General features: G+C 50.7%; 1 protein-coding gene across 1 annotated transcript; it reads left to right on the forward strand.

Moving 5' to 3' along the window:
• Positions 1-817: 817 nt before the first annotated feature.
• LOC124232801 (apolipoprotein L2-like) lies at positions 818-8,674 on the forward strand. Its single transcript, XM_046649712.1, has 3 exons — positions 818-1,288; positions 3,248-3,374; positions 6,684-8,674. The coding sequence occupies exons 1-3, from the start codon at positions 1,258-1,260 to the stop codon at positions 7,522-7,524; spliced, it is 999 nt and encodes a 332-aa protein (XP_046505668.1). The 5' UTR covers positions 818-1,257; the 3' UTR covers positions 7,525-8,674.
• The last annotated feature ends 1,964 nt before the right edge of the window (positions 8,675-10,638 follow it).

Below are 10,638 nucleotides of genomic sequence, written 5' to 3' on the forward strand. Positions count from 1 at the left end.
TTAGCCACTCGGCCACGGGGCCAGCCCCATAAAAATCTGTGTTTTTAAAAGACAACTGAGAGCTCTTAAGACTGAAGGATGGAGACCCTCGTACATATGAATGTGATTGTAAACTGGTATAATTTTTTTGCATAACAGTGGGGTTCCAGGGATGAAAAAATGTTTGTGTCTTGATGCCCTCTGACCCTGTCATTCTACTTGTAGAAATATCTTAAGGAAACAGTCTCAAATGCAGGCAAAGTTTCATGCGAGGAGGTTGTTCTTTGCACTATTATTTACATGAAGAATTAGAAACAAGCTAAGGTCCAGGGGTTAATGAGGACAGTAGACAGGTCTGGGCGCCATCAGGAGGGCTCCGCGGTGCACAGCAGGGCTGCAGGGAGGGGCCAGCGCCCCGCAGGACCCCAGGCCCTTATGGGATGGAGGATCTCGCAGAAGCAAGGAGGGTACAGGCTTTGGGAAATTTATCGAGGCAGAGACTGGGGCACAGGGTGCAAGACATCACTGTGGAGTGAGAAGGGTATTTACAAATAAACATAAACACACGAGCAAGGATTTTCTTGTTAAATGGAGGAGAGAATAGTCCTCACGAACGTGGGATTTGAATCAGAAAGCCCTGGCTCTAGCGCTGTTGTGAAAACTTGGGCTAACCTGAGTTTAGGCGAAACCTAAACCTTGTGATGGTTTCCTCCACTTTAAAACGGGAGCCGCAATAGCACCCACCGCATGGAGTGGGGGTGAGTGTCCACTGAGGGAGCACGTAGGAGCCCCGCACGTCACAGGCACTCAATCAATACTAGCCATTATCAATTAGGAAACGCAAATGTTCCCAAGCTCAGGTAATTTCCAGAACTTCCCTCCCCATGTTTTCTTCTCTGTTTGGTTTTACTGCTTCTATAACTTCTCAGACGGCCGTCTCCTTCTCTGTTTGTCTTCTCTTTGTGCCCCCAAGGACGATAGGACTCTGACTTGTCTCAGGAATAAGCTGAAGTGAGGTGAGTACTTTTCCTTCAACAGCAGCGAGCAGAGCCCAGGAGACAGAGACACACTTTGGGTTAAGTGCATTCTGGCATTTGCGGCCATCCCAGAGGGCACCGCTGGAGACCTGGCCCCTCGCTGCTCCCTGTTGCCACAGCTGGCTCACATTTGACCCCACAATTTGTTTTCTCTTCCCCAAGGGTGAAGCCACACCTCCTTCCATCCTGGACGCAGACTAGCAAGCTGTCAGGGAGAACTCTGAGATCCTGCGGTGACACCATGACCTCAGAAGCCCGTGGGGTCTCCCCAGGTACTCGCTTCCTCTTCTCTGCTGGTTCCTACTCGTGACCTAGAATTGAGGGTGGCGCTTCCAGGCTGAGTTAACCTACAGAGGAATCAAGAAGGGGGTTGATCAGTGTCCTCCAGCCCATCCAAGGGGAGGCCCCACTGGAGGTCTCTAGGGACACCTCCTTCCAGGTCCTCTCCTCAGGGTGCTGTGGCCCAGGGGCCCACTTCCTCCCTCCCATGCTGCCCATCAAGTGACTCACAGTGAGGTCAGGACAGCCCACGGGGAGGCGGGGGACAGCAGAGGTTAGAGGAGAGTTGGTGTCCCGAGGTGGGGAGGGGAGAGGAGGTGACCAGCAACACTGGCAGGCTTCTTCTGCCTTCCCACCCTGTCCAGCCTCCCACCCTGCTCTGGGTGGCCCTGGGCGATTACCAACAGGGGTGTTCCCTCCAGCTCTTGCCCTGCTGTCGGCTCGACTGCTTTGTGAGGGGCAACATGCCACTGAACTGGACCCCAGTCTGGCCTTTGCCACCTCCCAGCTGTGGGACCTGGAGCACCTTTCCTAAACTCACCTGTGAAATGAGACTACTTCCTTCTGTTGTTACGAGGATGAAATATAATGTGTGGACGTGGCCTGGGCCAGTGCCTGCCACACAGGAGGTCCTCCCAAAACATTGTTGCTGTCCCCTCTACCTGGAACCTTTAGGTCCAGGTGGAAACCTCCCCCTCCCCCAGCAACCTCTCTTGGTTCACAAATGGCCTAGCCTGGGCTCCGAGGGGCCCTTGGGGAGCTGTGACCCCTGAGACCAGCCTGGGGGAGGAGGTGAGGCAGATTGATCCCAAGGATCCAGCAGGGTCCAGCCCCCACCCACTCGAAGAGCCCCCTCCACTGCCCATCTGGGAGCGGCGTGATCAGCAGGAGGAAGCCTCTGTGCGCGGGAGTTTCACTCAGTGGTCTGTAGGCTGGAACATAACTTTCATATTAAAAAAAGAAAGAAAACCATAGATGTACTCTAAGGTTGAATGCAGAAATCCCAGGAATTTTTAAAACATAAGGAGGCTTCAAAGTAACGTCAAAGAAACGTCTGACCTTGACCTTGAATTCAGCTGCTTGCTGGCTTTGGGCTGTCACTTCCCCTATCTGAGCCTTGCTTTCTTCTCCTGTGAAATCAGAATAATGCCTCTGGGTGTATAGCAGGAAGCACATTTTGTACTGCGTCCCAGTGCACATATACACACTAGTCCCTGTCTCTTATCTGCAATTCCGTCATCTCCATAATCCTGCAAACCACACATTTTTGGGAACTCATTTGGGCAGTGATCTTGCCGGGTCCTGCCCTGAGACTGTTTATAGTCATGACATTGTTGATCTCATTTAATGTGAATATTCATTTGTTTCACTGTTGAAACACAATTTCATTTGTTTTCAGGGTAAATAATATACCATATGTGCCCTGAATTCTCTTTCTAAAGCATTAAAAATTCTGAATTCCTACGCACATCTAGATCCCAGGAATTAGAGAATTCGTTCTGGAGGCTGGAGTCCAAGATGAAGGTGCTGGCAGGTTGGTTTCTGATGAGGACTGTCTTCCTGGCTTGTAGACGGCCACCATCTTGCTCTGTGCTCACCTGACTTTTCCTATGTGGGCTGAGAGAGAGGGAGAGAGAGCTCTCTGCTGTCTCTTCCTCTTCTTATAAGGCACCAGGCTTATCAGGTTAAAGTCCCACACTTAGGACCTCATTTTACCTCAGTTATCTCCTTCAAGGCCCTGTCTTCAAATACAGTCACATGGAGGGGATCAGGGTTTCAACATAGGAATTTTGAGAGGACACGGTTCAGTCCATAGCACCAGGTAACTCCATCAAAAGTACCCCAGGGTGACAGCTGCTCGGGAAGATTAATGTTTTACCACTTTATATGCAATACCATTTATTACCCTACTACAATTTCTTCTAATCTTATTCTTTTTTCTTTCCACGTAGAGGGTGAAAATTTTCTTGAGGATGTCATTGAGTATTTCCGGAACACAGTGAGCAGAGAGGAACTGCAGGACCTGCTGACTGATGAGAATGCCTGGGAGCAACTTGTGGATGAAGCCAATTTGTCCAGGTGACCTCCAGGGGGAGCTGCATGAATGTCACCCTGATTACCCCCAGGGCTAGTTTCCTTCTGGCCGGCACACCTCCTCCAGGCAGTCTCCTGTGCTTGGGGTTGAGTATCTCCCTTCTCAACAATCCATGAGCGATAGTTCCTCCCTGTCATTTGCTGGCAGTGATTGGCCTCAGGTTGAGAACAGATGAAATCTGCAGGGGTCAGGTCATGTGACCTTGGGCAAATTACTTAACCACTCTCTGCCTTAGTTTCCTCGTCTGTTCAATTTTATTGTGAGGAAAATAAGATAACACATGTGAAATGCTTAGCATAATGGCTGACACACAGTAGGTGCTCAATTAATGTTAACTTCTAAAAAGATTGCTGGGGGTTGGCCCAGTGACCCAGTGGTTGGGTTCCGTGCTCTGCTTGGGCAGCCCAAGGTTCGCAAGTTCGCGGCCTGGGTGCAAAGCTACATACCGCTCATCAAGCCATGCTGTGGTGCCGTCCCACATACAAAATGGAGGAAGACTGGCATGGATGTTGGCTTGGGGACAATCTCCCCCACCAAAAGAAGAAAAAAAAGATTGCTTGGAAGTGACTGGGGTAGGGCAGGGTACAGTACCAAGAGTCTGCTTCCTGGAGATGAGAGCCAAGCATGACTTCCTTAGGGACAAGCCTGAAAAATCCTGACATAACGATTTTGTGCCCGTGGGGATTCTGGCTAGAGACCTTTCTCTCTCTGTCTAAGGAACTGGGCAAACATATCACCATCCTGCTGGCTCATAGGCGGGGAGGCTGAAGTGCAGCTGGCCTGAGCTGGGCTGGATCCTGACTCTCTCTGCCCAGCCCTGGGGCTTTGGGCTCGTGTCTTGGAGTCTCTGATTTGTCATCTGTTCAGTGGGACTAGCAGTTCAATCTGATGGGATTGTGTTGAAGGCCTTAGAGTGAACTGCAGGGTCAAAGGTGGGGACCCAGTGCAGTCGTCCTTTCCAAAGGCCCAGGGTGGCCTGGACCAGGGTCAGAGCTGGGCTCAGCATGGAACCGGGTAGGTCCAGGTTGGAGGACTAGCAGGAAGGCTTAGGCATCGAGGCGGGACTAGAGTGAGGTGACTGAGGCTCTTAGGGCACAAACTTGAGGAGGCTGTGGACGTAGCAGAGGTCCCGTGAGTGGGAGAGGGGACATTTCTTCCCTCCCTGATGTGATCCCCTCGCTGCTGGGCACAGAAGGCCCTGGGGGATTGTTTCCTCCATGGCCTACCTGGGAGCTGGGAGGTTCTCCACTGCCATTTAGGACTCCCTTTGGGACCGCAGAGCAGCCCCTGACTAGTAGGAAGACAGTGTGGCTTAGTGACAACTCCCAACATCACAATGGGTGGCTGGCAATTTTGTGTGACTGGGGGACACTGAGGAGGCTCACAAGTCCCCGCCAAAGAGGAAAGTATTTCCTCCACTAGCCTGTCCCAGTGCAGGTCTCTTCAGTCTTAGAGAGTCATCCAGATGGTTCTTAAAATCTCCTGAGTCTGTTAGAGGTTCTGTAAAGTGGCACATGGCCTTGGTGCGCATGCATGTGAAGCTGTCACCAGCCTAGGTGTGAGCTAAATTGATGACACCTGAGAGGTCGAGGGTGCTGGATGGTGGGTCAGGAGTCAGGCAAGTGGGCTGGAGAGTCTGAGGGGAAGCAGGGTTACCAGCAGATGTCCTGCTTCCCACTCAGCTGGGGCAGTGGCTGGACCCAGTGACCTTTAGCTGGAGAGGTCAAAGGGCATCAGGCTTGGAGGAGAGCAGATGCCAGGAAGCTGATGAGTAGGTCCCTTTTAGCTCTGAGTTTGCTTTTTTTTTTAAATTCTAAGTATGCAGAGTTAGCCAAACTGCAAAGTCTGAAGGCACAGTCTCCACGACCTCCCACATTCTGACACCAACTGCAAATTTGGGGGTTCCCAAAACCACCCTCAGATTCAATAATTCCCTAGAAGGATTCACAGAGCTCACTGAAAGCTGTTCTACTCACTTTACACTTTGTCACAGAGAAAGGGACTCAGGTACAATCAGCCAAAGGAAGAGTCACATAAGGGAGAGTCTGGGAGGATCCCAAACGTGAAGCTTCCGTTGTCCTCAGGACACGTGACTCTCCTGTACTCAATGTGTGACAGTGCGCCAACCAGGGAAGCTCATTCTGTTAAAGAAAAAACATTATCCTGAGACTTGTTAAAATGGTAAGGAAGACTTTCCTCAGGGCTATTGCTATACATGTCAAGACTAACGCAATAAAGGAGAGAGAGACAGGGCTCAACTCCGAGTTCACCAGAGACAGCTGGGGATTTATAGCCAATACACAGAATGAGTGAGTTGATGGATGGAAAATTACTAAGAGGAGACTTCAAGGGCAGGGGGATTCTTGCAAAAGGCAGATCAAGAACTTACACATCAAAGGTAGGGGGTGAGGAACATGATCAGCTCTCAAGGGTGATCAGATATCAAGAGTGGGGAGATTCTGTCTAAACTGACTTAGTAGGATTCTTTCTAAGCCTGGATGATACAGCCTGCCAAGAACAGGACATCGAGGCCACGTTAAAGGCCTAGCTGAGAAAACAGCTCAGAGGAACCTGAGTAAAGTTCGGTCATGAAAAGAGTCTTTGTTGACCTGATCTTCAGTGTACAGAGTTTTTATTGAGACTCAATCGCATGCTGCCCACATGGCTGACCTGTGGTCTCCAGCCTCTCCTGGAGGTCAGATTAACATCTTTAATCTCCACTTCCTCCAGAGGTCAGAACCACATAACCCAAAGCCCCCATCATGCATCACCTTGTCAGAGTGTCCAGCGGCCAAAGACCCAGGCAAATGAAGACAGTCCTATCAGTCAGAACATTCCAGGGGCCAGAGGTCACTTCTCAGTAGGCAAGGCAAAGGGCAGACTTCTCTGTGGGTGAGGTTAATTCTTCACCATGCACCAAGAGTCTCTGAACGAAGGTTCTTCTGCTCCAATCCTACTCTTTGTTCATGTATGGAGTTCCCACTCTACAAACACTTTGGTAGTGATAGTGTTGACGTGTTCTTGAGTGAGAATCATCTCTAGCAAATACTTACTACCTAAGAGCATCTGAAGATGATTTTTACTTACTAATTCTCTGATTAACAAGTATATGGAGGATCTACAGTTTACAAAACATGTGTTTAACATTGAAAGAAAAATTACCTACATTTGTCAAATTCCTTTCCATATGATGGATAGTAAAGGCTCTGTGATTTTTGCAGGAGAGATCTTATCAAGCCCATTTTTCACATAAGCAGACTGCCTGCTTAATCACTTGACCTTCATTGTTACAGGGAGGAGGCAGATGCGCTGCATGAAGGTCTGAACAAGCTGAACACAGACCAACTGGACAGGGAGAAGTTTCTGAACGAGTTTCCTCGGGTGAAACAGGAGCTTGAGGAGCGCATCGGAAAGCTCCACGCACTTGCAGACAAGGTTGACAAGGTACACAGGGACTGCACCATCTCCAACGTGGTGGCCAACTCCACTGGCGCTGTGGCTGGCATCCTCACCATCCTTGGCCTGGCTCTGGCACCCGTGACAGCAGGGGTCAGTCTGGCACTCTCGGCAACTGGGATGGGGCTGGGGGCAGCAGCTGCTGTGACCAGTGTGTCCACCAGCATCGTGGAATATTCAACCAACTCGTCAGCAGAAGCTGAAGCCAGTCGCCTGGCGTTATTTGACAGCAATAAAGGGGAGATAGTTAAGGAAACTCTACTTCACGGCGCTCCCGACATTGTTTCCATATCAAAGAATTTCATCGAAGTCGTGGAAAATATTGGGAAGAACATCCGTGCTATCAAGGTAGTCAAAACCAAACCTCACTTGGTAGACCACGCCAACCGCCTCATGACTGTTGGGGAGATCTCAGGCCGAAGGGACAAGCAGGTGAAGAAAGCTTTTGGAGGTACTGTTCTGGCAATGACCAAAGAAGCCCGGGCCACAAGTGTGGCCACCGTGAGTGTCTCCCTTCTGATGGATGTGATCAGCCTTGTCCAAGATTCAGTGCATTTGCATAAAGGGGCAAAGGCAAACACAGCTGAAGAGCTGAGGCAGCAGGCTCGAGAGCTGGAGGGGAAGTTGGAGGAGCTCACCCAGATCCATGACATGCTGCAACAGGGCCTCATTCCATGACCCCAGGGCAGTGCAGGGAGCAGGGGCATGTGCTGGACAAAGGCTTGGAGGTACTTGTTAGAGGGAAAAAGGGGGCTAGAGAAAGTTTCTGGGACTGGGCGTTGAGGAGTTTGGCATTTCTGTAGCTGAGCACAGCAGGGAGGGGTTAATGCAGATGGCAGGTGGGTCAGAGAGAAAGAAAGAAAGTGGAGCCTGGAATAAGGGGGGGAGGGGATTGGGAGTGAGGGGAATGGGGAGAAACCTTCGATTTTGCACTAAAGAAGACACTGGGGGCATGGATAGAGAGAGAGCTGTGGGGGAAGAAGCAATGAGAAGGCTAAGAATACCAGAGCTGGAATCAAGAGCAAGCTAGAGCGTTAGAATTGTTGGAATTTGGAGAAGCAGCCCGGCTCCCCTATCGACCCTCCCCGTGCTTTGACCTCCCGCCAAGAATGCAGTCTTTCCCCGTGGTGGTCTTCAGCCCCGCCTTTGCGTGACCAACCCACCTTTGTCTTCCAGCGAGTTCATCTTAGTTATGGTACAGGCTCTTGACACCAGCCCTGATAGCAGTTCCCCTACACTGAACCCAGCATATATGGGGTTGAAACCAAAACCCACCACCCCCGTTCCTGCTTCTGTAGCTCATCTCACATGCAAACACCTGTTCCCTTAACCTTTGCCTCCTTGAGCTCTACGACCAAACAGGAGTTACAAGTTGCTAAAGCCCAGGTGGCCTGGAGTTGGAGGCACAGGAAAGTTTAGCTAATCATGTGTCCTTGAAGTTTGCCAAGAAAACTGCTGTCTCAAGAATATCAAAGAGTGGAGGCTTCCCAGACCTCAGCTCCTCGACTCCCGACGCTCACTTGAACCCACCTCAATCTGGAAGACAAGAAGGAGAAGGATGCCCACCTGCCATCCTCCTAACCCACCATCCCATCTCCCCCTGACCCCCATCTCCCCTCCCCCGCCCTCCCTCCTGCGCCCCACCTCACTACAAGCAGCCTCTCAAGGCCAAAGGCAGGCTGATGAGAAAACGCTGGCCCGCACAGCTACATGCGCCTCCTCCCCTTCCCAAAACCCCAAATAAAAATCCCTACTTGTTCCTTATTGGGGAGCTAGCAATTTTGAGATGTGAGCCCTTGCTTTACTCCCTGTGCTTGGCATAGTAAAGGCTTTCCTCTTCCACTCAAGACTCTGTTCTCGTTATTTGGATTGTCTCAGGTTCAGAGACTGAACTTTCGGTTACAGTTAGGCACTGACTTTTTGATGATGACGGTCACGGTGATTGTGGTAGTGATGAGAGCAGAGTAGGTGGAACATTTAGCAAATCACTGGTGCTCTTTGGGGCGAGGGTGCACTGAGAGATCAATGACGTTCCAGTGAAATTGCAGATGCTGTGTTGGAACAGTGGTTGATTTGAAAAAGAAAGGGAAAGACAAGGAAAGTGAAACCAGATGCCAGCATCAGGTCAAGGAACCTTGTGGTGCATTGAGGAGATCAACCAGCTTGGAGTCGAGAGCCACGGCTTCCCTGAGCCTCAGTCTCCTCGTCAGTCGGTGGGGTGCTGGTGCTGGACAAGATGGTATTTTGGTTCTGTCTGGCTCTCCCTGTCTCGTGGTCTACAGACGGGTTCAATAACTATGGACTGATACACTGCGTCTTCGTTGTGTTGATTGACGGGCTCACCTGGGCTCTGGATGCTTGACTCCCTTCCCCGTGAGCCTGTCTTCCAGGATCTCAGCAAGCAAGTCCTCCATTGCTGCTCCTGCTCCCTCACTGGGCTCCCACTCTCCCATCGGGTCCTTTCCCTCAGACCTCTGCCCCGTCTGCCCCACAGAAACACCTGGGCAAAGTTTCTGCACATCTGGCTTGTGCTGAGCACAGGGGTGTTCCTGATCCAGTGGCTGGGACCCACGATTGTCATGTGGCACGTGAGGCTGATTACGGTCAGAAGGACCTGTGTGCAGGTGTGAGAGAGGGTCAGCCATAAACAGACGGACAGAGAGAAACAGCCAGACAGCAAACAACCTCACCCCAGCTACCCTCACCTTTCAACTGGACTCTTGCAAGAGCTTCAGAATGGTCTTCTTGTATTTATTCTTCTGGCTTTGCCCCTGCCCCCCGCCCCCCATGCTCATTTTCCACACTGTGTTGGTGATGAGAACAGAGCAGGTGAAACATTCGGCAAGTCGCTCGTGTTCTTTGGGGACAGGGTACACTGAGAGATCAATGAAGTGGGCCAGAATGACCCTGAAGAATATAGATCTTATCCAGCACCGGCTTCCAACCCTTCAATGGCTCCCCATTACTCTTTGCACAAAAACCTAAAGGTTCCATGCAGCCTAAAGTAGACTTGGGTCCCCTGAAGGCAGAGCCGGAGGAAAGGCTCTCTCCCAGAGGGTTTATATGGGAAGTGATCCCCAGGAGCAGGACTGAGGGATGGGGGAAGGAGGGCAGAGAAGGAGAGAAAAGTCAATACAAAGACATGTTCCTGACAAGGCCACCCATGTGGGCAGTTGAGTCTGCCAGGACCTTCTGAGGAGCCTTCCTGGAATGGCCTCAGAATCATCCTCTCCAGGGAGGAAGGAGGGAAGCATTTGCCCATTGTTCCCGTCTCCCGGGGGCTTGCTCCAGCGGGCGCTGATTCTCTGTATCTCCATGTATGGAGCTTGTAAGTGTCAAACAGGTTCCCTTGACTGGAGCCCAGGCCAGGAAGCAAGAGACACGGGACATGCAAAATTATCCCGGAAAGTCTCCTGAATCACTCACAACGTGCATCCAGTGCCTTGGGTGTCCTTCTGTACATATCACCTTGCAGAAGACTTTCCTCAGTCCCTCTAACTCTCTAACAGCCAAATATTCCTGAGGCCATCAATGGATATTTCCATTTTTTCCTGAAGAAGTCATCAAAGTCACAGCCACCCACTTGCTTGGTTACCTGAACAATGTGTTTCACTTCTTTGTCAATTCTTCATCAGTTCTTGGATATTTCTCTTTCTTGCATAGATGTCACTTGGGCATTGAGTGTTTCAGGCACTGAGTAACTGAGTCATTCAGTAATCCAGCAGTCCTTTTCCCCCTGAACCCTTATAGTGGATTTCCATTTTGCTACATGTACATTTGATGAAACTCCAC

Source organism: Equus quagga, unplaced genomic scaffold (genome assembly GCF_021613505.1).
Source record: "Equus quagga isolate Etosha38 unplaced genomic scaffold, UCLA_HA_Equagga_1.0 117133_RagTag, whole genome shotgun sequence".
In the NCBI taxonomy this organism is placed as follows: Eukaryota; Metazoa; Chordata; class Mammalia; order Perissodactyla; family Equidae; genus Equus; species Equus quagga.